Here is a 13,671-nt window from a genome sequence, read left to right as displayed (position 1 = left end):
ATAGATTTCTTGCTTCTGCCACAAATTCCCCCAGCTGTGAGCCTTCCAACCTTCAAAGTATTCCTTTATATGTGGTTCAGAGTTCTGGGACCAGCCCCTGAGCCTGCTTGGTCAGGTATTCTGTGTTGTTGTTGGCGGAGCTCTCTGCTATATGTCCGCCCGATCCGCCATCTTGTTTGTTCTTCCTATTTGATTCTATTTTTGTAAGTCAATTCATAAGGCAGTTGTTTTTTTATCTTTTAAACTTTGTTGTTAATCGAGTGAAGGTTTACAGGCAAGAACATCAGTTTTACACACAACAAATCCTACACTTTGTTTCATCTCAATGATTGTAATCCCCTCTATGCAGCAACGATTATCCCCCTTCCCATCTCTTCTCAACTTGGGTAAAACAACTCTTTAAGTAAATTCTGCTCTTTAGATCTTGAATGATTGACCATTTCTTGGTGAGCATACTTTACTAGTGTTGTTGTCCCTCCTATGTACCTATCTACTACTTGGCTGAAAGTTGGGCCATGAGGGTGAATTCCTTTCCAGACCTGAAGGGTGGTCAAGGGCCATAGGCTCAAGGCAATAAGAGGGAATATAATTGGGAAGGGTAACATGAGAGACTATTAAGGTAAGAACCATTCAACTTCTTAGCCAGGGTTTTGAGTACATGGTGTGTAGCTTATTATTTTTCCTTAAATGTTACATATATTCTTTTTATACTCTTCTAATATATGAAAGAGCTCTGGTAGTGTAGTGGTTATGAATCGGGCTGCAAACTGCAAGGTTAGCAGTTCGAAACTACCAGCTGTTCCGAGGGAGAAAGATGAGGCTTTCTGCTCCCGTAAAGATTTACAGCCTCGGAAACCCTGTGCAGGGATGAGTTCCTCATTCTTTCTGACCAGTAAGCCCAGTCTTTTATAACTTTGAATTTTTTTCCTAATTTTTTTGTCTCTCTATCTAACTGGGACCTTCTAATGTGATCCCTTTCAGAGCAGTTGGTAGTGGTAGCTGGTCTCAGAGTTTTAGAGTTCTTCTGGTCTCAGAGTTATAGAGACTGAGGTTCACATGTTCTATTAGTCTATTGGACTAACTGATTCCAAGCATTTCCAATTCTCGAGGGCAGTGTGTTTTATTTATGGAAGAAATAAGAGAAATTGCCCAGGTCTTAAATTTGTTTCTGATACTGGGTAGGCTTCTCTTGCACACCATGGGCATCTTTTAAAAAGATAATAACACATGCATCACCCACCATTCAGATTAACTGAGAAAGGGAAAATAAGAATGAGGTTAAAAAACTATATTATATTATAAAACAGTAGTCCTAGTTTAAGATGCTTCAGAATGCTGCCTGGGTGATCAGAGATCTGAGTTTTGGATCTTAGAAGAGAAAGCTTCCAGATGCCAGTGGTAAATCAGCTATGCTCTAGCAAATGCAGATACAGACACCCTCTTACAAGCACACAGAGAAAAAGATTTTAAGTAACAGAATCCCACTGTTGGAATCAACTGCCCTTTATCCAGCCCGCAGCTGCTATCTATATCTGTAAAACTCTTCTCAGGAACCATGACCAAATTCATGGATGACTCAGAAGTCCCTGGGTGGCACAAATGGTTAACATGCTCAGCTGCTAATGGAAAAGTTATTGGCTGAGTCCACCCACTGACACCTTGGAAAAAAAACACCTGGAGAGCTACTTACATAAAAAGCAATTACTGAAAACCATGCATCGCAGTTCTATTCTGACACATATGAGGCCACTGTGAGTTGGAATTGACTCAAAAGCAACAGTTTCCCCATCCTCCACCCCCATCTTCCTCTTTCTTCTTCTAATGGCCTTTAAAGGCCTGGCCAAAGGTAAGAGCTGAGTCTATTTGGTGAGATACAGACAAGAGGAGAACTTCTAGATTGCTGGCTTCTGTAAATTCTGGCATCCAGAATGTGAAAATGGTCGAGAGTACTTAGAAAATGGTCAAGGATTTACCTGGAGGAGTAGGTTTAGGCTTTCTGCTACCACAAAGATATACATAGTTGCTATGAGTTGGAACTGATTCGACGGCACTTAACAACAACAACAACAGTGGATTTCTGTATCATAGATCATGAGCTCTGGACAAGGGTTGCATATGTTGGGGGTTTATGTTAATTACAGCAGGGCAGGATGATCTGTGCTCTCTAGCTCAGCAGAATGGGTAGGAAGGAAGTGCTGTTGTTAGTTGCTGTAGAGTTGATTCCAATTTATGTTGACCCCATGTGTGTGTAGTAGAACTGCACCATAGAGTCAAATCTGTGACTTTACAAAAATTCATTGCCAGGCCTATCTTCTGAGGGGCTACTGGATGGGTTTGAATCACCAGCCTTTTGGTTAGTACTTGAACACTTAACAATTTGCATCACCCAGGGACTCCTAGGAAGAGATGGTAGGAGGGAAGCAAGTATTTATGAGGGACTTTAGAATAATTTGATCTTGGGGACACAATCCCAGATGAATAAAAAGTTTCTAAACTTTGTCACTTCAGTTTCTAAACTTTAAATCACTTCAGGGACTAGAATAATCCCAATGGCAAAATGGAATTTAAATGGCTTTGTATGTGCAACAGATGGTCCTTTGTGGATTTTTTGCAAATACAGAACAAAGACAAGAAAACTTTCACCCATTTCAGGAACTAACACTTCTAGCTGCTGCTTCCTGACAGGAGTGACTATTTTTGGCCACTGGGTTATTCCAAAACCTCAAGAAATTACTTTTGTTATTAACGTGTTTATCTGATAAAGGTAAGGGAGCAGCTTTTTAAAGAATATGTAAACTCTTCTTGGCCCGTTCCCATTTGTTGGATAAGTGAAACAGAGGAATCTTGAAACAAAGGGAAACATCCAAGAGTGGGAAAATCATGACATCCCTTAGTTATTGGGATGGAATATCCTTAAAAATAATCAATCTTAAAGTGAACTTTAGGGAAAATGAGGCCCAGAGAAAAAAGGAGACTTTAATTAAATCCGTGCATTGAGTGATTAGTTAACGTGCTCCAGATGAGTTTGGAAGAAAGATAAATGAATGAATGACTTACAGTTCTATACATTATGAGAGAGAATTGGAAAGAGTTGGCAGATTGTATCTAAAAGTACTTGGAGATGACAATGGTCAGGAATCAAGGTTTCTTGTCCTTACCAGTCCTGGGCCCCAAGGTGAGGTGGTGGTGGTGGAACATGTGAATGGGATCTCACTTTTCTTATTAAAACTGAGTAAAACAAGCATGACATAACTTAAAGTAAATGTGTGGTGTCCGTGTTGAATGTGATTAGGAAAATTCAATCAAATCAGATGATATATGAAACCTCATGATGAGGTGGCCAGAGATTACAAAGTCAATGTTAATAAAATTCCATGCATTTTATTTAGAACCATGTAGAGAGCTCCTCATTGTCAGAGCTGTTCTCCAATTGCTCAGCAAGACGGGGCTTCCTCACTGACTGAATCCCACGCACTTTAGGCATCAGAGGATGATGAAGTTAGTCTTCTGAGTTCTTGTAAGTGAAATAAGAGATCCATGTTAAGGTTTAATCAGACCTCCCCTGTGATGGGGTTCATTCTCTTGGGACTCTCAGCCCACCCAATACTAGAGAAAACCTTCTTTGTGCTCATCCTTCTGATGTACCTGGTGATCCTGCTGGGCAATGGGGTCCTCATCCTGGTGACCATCCTGGACTCTCGACTGCACATGCCCATGTACTTCTTCCTGAGGAACCTGTCCTTCCTGGATATCTGCTACACAACTTCCTCAGTCCCCCTGATTCTTGACAGCTTCCTGACTCCCAGGAAAACCATCCCCTTCTTAGCCTGTGCTGTACAGATGTTTCTCTCTTTCGCCATGGGAGCCACTGAGTGTGTGCTCCTGAGTATGATGGCATTTGATCGCTATGTGGCCATCTGCAACCCCCTTAGGTACTCTGAGATCATGAGCAAAGCTGTCTATCTGCCCATGGCTGCTGGATCTTGGGTAGCTGGATGCAGCACCGCTGTAGTGCAGACATCCCTAGCAATGCAACTGCCCTTCTGTGGAGACAATATCATTAATCACTTTGCCTGTGAGATCCTGGCTGTCTTGAAATTGGCCTGTGCAGATATCTCCATCAACATTATCAGCATGGGAGTGGCCAATGTGGTCTTCCTGGGAATCCCGGTACTGTTCATTTTTTTCTCCTATGTGTTCATCATTGCTACTATTTTAAGGATTCCCTCAGCAGAGGGGAAGAAAAAGGCTTTCTCCACTTGCTCTTCCCATCTCACAGTTGTGGTTGTCTTCTATGGAACCATCCTTTTCATGTATGGGAAGCCCAAGTCTAAGGACCCACTGGGGACAGGCAAACAGGACCTTTTAGACAAGCTCATCTCCCTTTTCTATGGGGTGGTGACCCCCATGCTCAACCCCATCATCTACAGCTTGAGAAACAAGGATGTGAAGGCGGCTGTGAGTAATCTGGTATTTCAGAAACGCTTTTCTCAGTGATGGTGGGAGGAGTCTTGGTAATTCTGTGCTCCCTGTTTTTTCTTACTTGAAGGTCTCAGAGGATAAGACCACCAAATGTGAACCAACGTCATCAAATACTACATAAATCTCATTCCACAGAAGGACTTTGTGAACTGGGAGCTTTTAATGGGACTTTTCCCCACTTCATTCTATAAACAGTGTCATAAAGGTATATCCTTATTTGTTTAGGCTTTTAGTTCTCATTCTTTGTAATGGACAATGAACACATTCAAGTCAAGGAAAAATGACTTCAAATTTTTATTGCTTAACAGATGAAAAGCTCCAATCTTTTATATGATTTCCCTTGAATATATTTGAATGATGTTTTTATGTTACCTTTCAACTCTTCCTATGACATACAAAAGAGTATTTGCAACATTTCTACCTTTCTCCTTATGGTTTCATTTTCATATCGATCCTTTAGAAAATGTTTCCTGGGTTTTTATCTCCCATGGCTCTGTAATTAATCTGTTGTTTTCTTTCCCTGATTCTCACTCAAGTTTCCCACCAGAAATCATTCATGCCCTTGAATCAAAGTGGGGAGTAAGGAAGGTATGCAAAGGTTTTACCTTTGTGAATATGTTTTTCACTCCTGGGTTCTGTACCCAGATAGAAGTGGCCTCTCCTGGGTCATAAGAATAATGTGGAAACTGAGATATGTCAAGAAGGAACAAATGAATTGTATAAACTATGTGGTACAGCATGACCACGAATGAAGCCAAGTGATGACATCACTTGCTTTGCTACCGAAAAATCACCAATGCCACATGGTGCTTAAAGGATGTGAAGTCTATCAGGAGACTTCTAATAACCACCCACATGACTGATGAGGAATTCCAAACCAGCTCCCAATAGTCATTAATCTAATGAACAGAATAGAAAATCTCTGACAATTGATGTGAACTTTCAATCTTATCAAGAGGAAACAAACAAAATAATCAGCTCTTGATTTAAAAAAAAAAAAGTTAATACAGGAAGATAGAAAATTGAGATTAAAAAAATCTCAATATAATTCTTAGTGGAATTCAAGAAGTGATTGAATCAATAAAACAAAGAGCACTCTATGAGAAAAGATTTTAGGAGAACAGATGATTGGGAGATAAGAACTTTTTTAGAAGTAAAAAGAAAACATCAAATAAATGAAAGTCAACAGCAAACAATTGAGAAGTATAAAGACTTTATTATACTTTATACACTAAAAATTAAATTTGGAAATAAAAAATAAATTAAATTGCTCTCCTAACCTTCAGACAAAAAAGCAGATTAGAAATTATTTAAGAAAAGATTTGAGAAGTTATGAAATCCCAACCTAGAGGATCTGTCATAGAATTTCTCAAGGTGAGAACAGAGAGATTGAAGACAAATGATAATGAAAAAGACCAAATAAAATGTAACCTAAACAAAAGTAGTTAGAGTCTCTGGTCCAAAAGAGTTCACTGTCAGAAAAGAACTATGGCAAAAGATTTACTTAGACCTGAGGATAAATGTTTATTTCCACATGTAACAGGATGTTTCTGTAGACTTTTCAATAGAAGAAAACACATTATCTAACAAACAATACAAATCTGATGGTCATTGGCCTTCTCTGTAATACTGAATACGAGTAAGCTTGTCAGATCTATGTTTACAGAGTTATGAGGGAAATTATTTCTGGTTCTGGAATCTTACATATAACTGACTATTGCACACATGTGAGGATTAAAAGACTGTCAGGTGAAAACACAGGAATATATACTTCTACATTCTATTTTTGGAAAAAAAAATTACTTTAAGAAGTTCTTTCAAAAAACATTAACAAAATAACAATTAAATGAATATAATAAATGTAGTATACATGAAATGATAGAGAATGGTGAACTGCCTAAAACCAATAAAATCTAAGTAATCGCAAATCAAATTTACAAAGATTTATATATAAAGAAATTATTAGAAAATGCATAAGGATAATGATTTTTAAAAAGCAGTGATATTCATTTCAATTATAATTCCAGATGATTTCATCAAACTAGAAGGTGGAGAAAGAGAAATAATGTTGCAGTCCACGAAAGACTTCATTTTATGAAGGAATTGGGGTAATAGAGCAGGGATTATGACTATGAGTCATTGTGTTGACCTAGAAATACAGAAAAAGTTTAAATGTGCTTTTAGAAAATTTAAGAGTGATTACCTATAGATGAAGCTTTTTTTTTAATTAGAGGATTGTGGAAAATAACAACAAAAGCTGATTAAATGAAAAGCCATTTACTGAATTTTAGCAGATTAAATCCAGTGTATATTTTACAAGTGATGAAAATGTCAAGTGGCATTTTTAGGAATTCAGGAATATTTCTAGGAATGCCAAGATCCCTAATTAAGAATATTAGGAATTCCAAGACATCTGACATAAAGAATGTTAGGAAAACTAACTCTGCAGTAAATCTCATTCATAGATTAAAGGAGGAAAAATGATTACATAAACAAATGTTGAGAAATCATTGCATAACATTTCATATCTACTTCTGGCTTTTTAAAAAAGTAGTGGACTTGAGTGGAGGAAATCACCATTGCAATGTAGAATTACCCCATAAGCAAGCTAAGTCTGGGCTTACTTGTGTTTACTTACTAATCTGTAGTGAACAATTTCACTACATCAAAATTCTGCTTTTAAGATTGGCTGGCATCTGTTTCTCCCTACCCTACATCACCTTCCTACAGAATCAAAGCCTCTTTTTCAAATTTACAATCTCTGACAGGGATTGAGTACCCAGTAATCAAGGTAAACTTGTGCTTACTTAGTAATCTGTAGTATACAATTCCACATGAGTCTCACCATCGTCCCTACTAAGGAGGATTCTGGTTGTACTTCTTCTAAGACAGATTTATTTATTCTTCTGGCAGTCCATGGTACTTCCAACATTCTTCACCAACATCACAATTTAAATGCATCAATTCTTGTGTCTTCCTGATTCATTGTTCAGCGCTCATATGCACATTGAGGCAACTGAGAATACCTTGGTTTGGGTCATTTGCACCTTAATCTGCAAAGTGACATCTTTGCTCTCTAACAGTTTACAAGTCTTTGACAGCAGATTTGCCCAATGCAATATGCCATTTAATTTCATCACTGTTGCTTCCATGAACAATGACTGTGGATCCAAATAAAATGAAATCCTTGACAACTTCAATTCTTTTCTCCATTTATATTGTTTATTGGCCAAGTTGTGAGGATTTTTTTTTCCTTTTCATTAAATTGTAATCCATACTGAATGCTGTGTCTTTGATCTTCATCAGCCAAGTGCTTCCAGTCTTCTCGTTCAGCAAGCAAAGTACTGTCACCTGCATATCGTAAGTTATTAATGACTCTTCCTCCATTCCTGAGGTCACTTTCTTCTTCATGTAGTCCTGCTTCTTAGATTCTTTGTTTAGTACACAGGATGAATAAGTATGGCACATACATTTTCTGATGTCAAATCACTCAGTATCTCCTTGTTCTATTTGAACAACTGTCTCTTGGTCTATGTAAAAGTTATGCATGAGCACAATTAAGTGTTCTGGAGTTCCCGTTCTTCACAATGTTATCCATAGTTTATTATGATCCATATAGTTAAATGCCTTTGCATAGTCAATAAAACACAAGCAAACATCTTTCTTGAATTCTCTGTTTTCAGTCAAGATCCATCTGACATTAACAATTATATCCCTGGTTGCAGGCTCTCTTCTGAATCCAGCTTGAATTTCTGGAAGCTCTTTGTCAATGTGTTGCTGCAACTGTTTTTTAATTATCTTCAGCAAAAATTTACTTGCATGTGATATTAATGATGTTGTTAGATAATTTCCACATTCTGTTGGGTCACCTTTCTTTGGAATGGACATAAATATGGATCTCTTCCAGTTGGTTGGCCAGCTAGCTGTCTTTCAAATTTCTTGGCATAGACTAAAGAATGCTTCCAGCATTGCATCAGTTTGTTGAAACATTTCAAGAGGTATTCTGTCAATTTCTGAAGCCTTAGTTTTTGCTAATATCTTTGGAACAACTTGGACTTCTTGCTTCAATATCCTGGTTCTTGATCATATGTTTCCTCCTGAAATGTTTGAACACCGACTACTTTTTTTTGGAGGGTGGTGGGCAATTGTGTATTTCTTTCACCTTCTTTTGATGCTTCCTGCATCATTCAATATTTTGCCCATAGAATCCTTCAATATTTCAACTTGAGGCTTGAATTTTTTCTTCAGTTTTTTTTTCGGCTTTAGAAATGCTGAGTGTGTTCAACTCTTTTGGTTTTCTAGCTCCAGGTCTTTGTACAATTCATTTTAATGCTTTACTTTGTCTTCTCAAGCTGTCCTTTGAAATTTTCTGTTCAGTTCTTTTGCTTCATCATTTCTTTCATTCACTTTAGCTACTCTACTTTCAAGAGTAAGTTTCAGAGTCTCTTCTGACTTCCATTTTGGTCTTTTCTTTCTTTCCTGTCTTTTTAATGATCTTTTGCTTTCTTCTTGTATGATGTTTTTTATGTCATGCCATAAGTCCTCTGGTCTTCTGTCATTAGTGTCAAACCTGTTTTTGAGATGGTCTCTACATTCAGGTGGGCTGTACTCAATATCATACTGTTTCTCACGGATTTGTTTTAATTTTCTTTAGCTTCAGCCTAAACTTGCATATAAGAAATCGATGTGCTGTTCCACAGTCAGCCATGGCCTTGTTTTGGCTGATGATATTAAGCTTCTCTATTGTCTCTTCTCATTGTTGTTGTTATTGTGAAGTGCTGTGGAGTCGGTTCCGGCTCACAGTGACCCTGTATAGGGTTTCTGAAGGGCGGCTTATAAGCTTGAACCACCAACCTTACAGTTCAAACCAACCTTTCAGTCCAGCCCATTAACCCACAGCGCCACACCAGGACTCCTCTCTTTCCATAGATATAGTTCATTTGATTTCTGTGCATTCCATCTGGTGAAGTCCATATATACAGTCACTGTTTATGTTATTGAAAAAAGGTATCTGCTATGAAAAAGTTGTTGGTATTGCAAAATTCTATCATACAAACTCCAGTGACATTTCTATGATCACAGCCATGTTTTCTAATGACTGATCCCTCCTTTTTGTTTCCAGCTTTCACATGCCAATCACCAGTAATTACCAATGTATCTTAATTTCATGTGTGATCAATTTCAGATGGATGAAGTTGGTTTGTTGTTGTTAATTGCTTTTGAGTCTGTTCTGACTTATATCAACCCTGTATAGGGTTCCCAAGGGAGTGGCTACTGGGTTTGAATAACCAACCTTGTGGTTAATAGTTCAGTGCTTATCCTACAGTGTCACATCAAGACTCTAAAGAAGGTAGAATTCTTCAATTTCTTTATTACTGTATTTAATGGTTGGTGTATAAATTTGAATAATAGTTGTATTAACTGGTCTTTCTTGTTTGTTGTTAAGTGCTGTCGAGTCGATTCTGACTCATAGTGACCCTGTATAGGGTTTCCAAGGAGTGGCTGGTGAGCTTGAACCACCGACCTTGTGGTTCAAACTGACCTTGCAGTCCAGCGCATTAACCCACAGTGCCACACGAGGACTTCAGGTCTTCCTTGTAAACATAGATACTATCCCATCACAGACAGCATTGTATTTCAAGAAAGATCTTGAAATGTTCTTTTTGACAATGAATGCAATGCCAGTCCTCTTCAATTTGTCATTCCCAACACAGTAAGCTATATGATTATCAGATTCAAAATGGCCAATAACTATCCATTTCAGTGCCTAAGATATTGATCTTTATGTGTTCCATTTCATTTTTGACAACTTCCAATTTTCCTAGATTCATAGTTTATACATTCCACATTCTGATTATTGGTGGATATTTGCAGCTGTTTCTTCTTATTTTGAGTCATGCCCCATCAGTAAATGAAGGTCCTGAAAACTTTGCTCTATCCATGTCATTCAGGTTGATTCTATTTTGAAGAGACAGCTCAGTTGTTTTCTGTGTGCCTTCCAATCTGAGGGCCCTATGTCAAATATTGTTCTGCTGCTATTTATAAAGGTTTCATAGGCTAATCCCACAGAACTGGACGCCTAGTCAATTCTTAGTCTGGAAGCTAACAGAATAGAGAGCCTAAGCCAATATAAATATAGTCAACTGATTTTTGGAAAAAGGTGTAAAGCAAATTAATGGAAGTAGGATAGGGTTTTAAGCAAATGGTGCTGGAGCAGTTGGATAGGCCAAGCTAACAACATTAACAGCAGTAACAACAACCTCCCCATCAAAGAAACAATCTCAATCTAAACGTCACATCGTCTCCACATATTAAGTAACAATAAATAAAGATTTAAACACAATAAAACAAAACTCTAAAAATTTAGAAGATAGTGTAAGAGACAATCTTGGGGGCTGAGTTTGTAGTGAAGGAGTTCTTAGACATGACATCAAAAGCATAGTTCATTTAAAAAAAAAAGCGTAAGTCAGAGTTCACGCAACTTATAAGCTTGTGCTCTATGAAAGACTCTACCAGGAGGATAGATGAAAACACAACTACAGAGAGGGAAGGAGTCTTCACATCAAGTAGCAATGCTATCCCTTCTGTACACAGGGTAGATAGGGACGGGCAACTAAGACATTGGCTACCTAAAATGAGGGGGCAATAAAGGCACGAAGTGGCTGGCTTACAAGGTTTCAATAAAGAGTTTAGTTTAAGAGTGGGGGGGGGAAGATAGAATCCCCACTGCAAAGTTTTCATCTTGTCTAGATGGGTCTCGTGAAAAGAGATGGGGATAAGATTCTTATGATTCAATAGTGAGTAATTGTTATCATGGCTAATTGAGACTGTCACAATTGTACAGGTAGAAGTTTTGTAACAAAAACAGGGGAGTAGTTACTCTTACAGTCCAGGACCCTAGGATCATCAAGGAAGAAGAGCACAAGCAGAATGTGGGATGATATCCAGAGAAGCAACAAAACCAGAGATGGAGGCAGAGATGGGGACATGGAGAGAGGGAGCAGCTGAGGCTCTAGATTCATGGAAAGAGAGGGACTGAGAGCTGGCCGCCAGGAGGCAGGCTTGTAGAATGTGCCCTTTGATTGTGTAAATTATTACATATGCCTGAGTGTTTTTTAAAAAATAGAGCTAAAATGAACAGAGAGAAATTCTGTTAATTGATGGTACATAAGGAGCTCTGGTAGCATAGTGGTTACGAATCGGGCTGCGAACCTTAAGGTCAGTGGTTCGAAACTATCAGCCGCTCCGCGGGAGAAAAATGAGGCTTTCTACTCCCGTAAGGATTTACACCCTCGGAAACCCTGTACAGGGTCGCTATGGGTCGGCTCCGACTCGAAGGCACTTAACAACAACAACAACAACAAGAGGAGATTATAGTCATTGTAATGAAACAAAGCATAAGATTTGTTGAATGTAAAACTGATGATCTGCCTTGTAAACTTTCACTCAATTCACAATAAAACAACAACAACAACAACAAAAGACAACTACAGACTGAGAAAAATATTTGCAAACCACCTATCTGATAAAAGACTTATACTTCAATGTGAAAAGGAACAATTAGATAATCAGCAAAAAATACAAACAGTTACTTCACCAAAGAGGGTACACAGATGGCAAAGAAGCACATAAAAAGATTTTCACTATTAGTCACCATTAGTACAGTGCACATCAAGATTACAGTGATAAATCATTACATATCTATTCAAGCAGCTAAAATAAAAAATAATGACAATACCAAATGCTGACAAGGATGTGGGCAAACTAGATCTCTCAAACACTGTTCAGGGAAATGTAAAATGGGACTGCCACTTAAAAGTAATTAAGCAGTTTCTTTAAAAGTTAAATGTACACTTACCCATACTGTCCAGCAATTACAGTAAACTTAATAACACGCTGGCATTTATCCCAGAGAAATGACAATCATGTTTACAAAAGAACCTACACATATTTGTTTATAGCAGCTTTATTTGCAATTGTCCAAACTAAAAACAACCCCAAATGCCCTACAATAGATGACATTTTCATATATTAGGAATGTGTGTATTTGGCAATATCTATCAAAATTATGCACGCACACACAGCAAATATATTTGTAATATATGCTGTATTGTGACTATGCAAGGGGTTTTGTTGTAGCATTTTTGTTATAGCATAAGATTGGAAACCCTAAATGTTCCACAATAGCAGACTGGTTAATTAAATGATGGTACATCCTTGTCATGAACTATGGTAGCCATTAAAAAGAATGAGGCAGCAATAAACACACACACAACTCCCCAGGTGTACTTAAGTGAGAAAAGCAAGATGTTAAGATAATGAGTATTTGTGCTAAGTTTATCTCAGAAATATTTATTGTTGTATGCATACGATAGCTCTAAAAAGAGCAGACAGGAAATTGCTAGCATTGGTTGTCACAATAAGTTGTCTCAAAAAATTGGTGGTTGTCACCAATAACTGGGTGACTGGACACAGAGGTTTAATTGGCATAGTGGTTATGAATGGGGCTGCGAACCGCAAGGTCAGCAGTTCCAAACTACCAGTTGTTCCGCGGTAGAAAGATGAGGCTTTCTACTCCCGTAAAGATTTACAGTCCCGTAAACCCTGTACAGGGTCGCTATGAGTCGGTTCCGACTCCACGGCACATAACCACCACCCTTCTATACTTTTTGTTTCAGGTATAAGTAATTGTTGTTGTTAAGTCGGTTCCGACTCATAATGACCCTGTATAGCATTTCCGAGGAGTGACTGGTTGGTTTGAACCACTGATGTTTTGGCTCAAACTGACCTTTCAGTCCAGGGAATTATCTTACAGCGCCACACCAGCACTCCGGTATAAGTAATATGTTGATAATGATAATAATGATGGTAAAGACAATGAAATATACAGTTTTGAGATGGAAATTCCAGTTACGTCACTCATAAAACACGTGGTCTTTGGCAAATTGATTAACTTTATTTATTATTATTATTTTAAAATTAATTTATTAATTAATTTATTTTTAATGCTTTATTGTGAATTATGTGATAGTTTACATGGGAAAACATTGGTTTTGCATTCATTCTATCATATATCATCTCATTGCCATGGTTACAATCCCCTCCATGCAATCCTTCCCCTGTACCCCCCAGGTCTTCAGCACATAGTCACTCTCCCTCTCTGGATCTAAAGTCTCCAGCTGCCCCATC

The 13,671-nt window shown here is 38.0% G+C and overlaps 1 protein-coding gene across 1 annotated transcript; it reads left to right on the top strand.

Annotated features, from left to right (window-relative positions):
• The first annotated feature begins 3,537 nt into the window (after positions 1-3,537).
• LOC102822447 (putative olfactory receptor ENSP00000348552-like) lies at positions 3,538-4,497 on the top strand. Its single transcript, XM_006863183.1, has one exon. The coding sequence runs from the start codon at positions 3,538-3,540 to the stop codon at positions 4,495-4,497; it is 960 nt and encodes a 319-aa protein (XP_006863245.1).
• The last annotated feature ends 9,174 nt before the right edge of the window (positions 4,498-13,671 follow it).

Source organism: Chrysochloris asiatica, unplaced genomic scaffold (assembly GCF_000296735.1).
Source record: "Chrysochloris asiatica unplaced genomic scaffold, ChrAsi1.0 scaffold00053, whole genome shotgun sequence".
NCBI lineage: Eukaryota > Metazoa > Chordata > Mammalia > Afrosoricida > Chrysochloridae > Chrysochloris > Chrysochloris asiatica.
The sequence above is the reverse complement of the archived record's forward strand: the minus strand, read 5'-3'. Positions and strand labels throughout refer to the sequence as shown.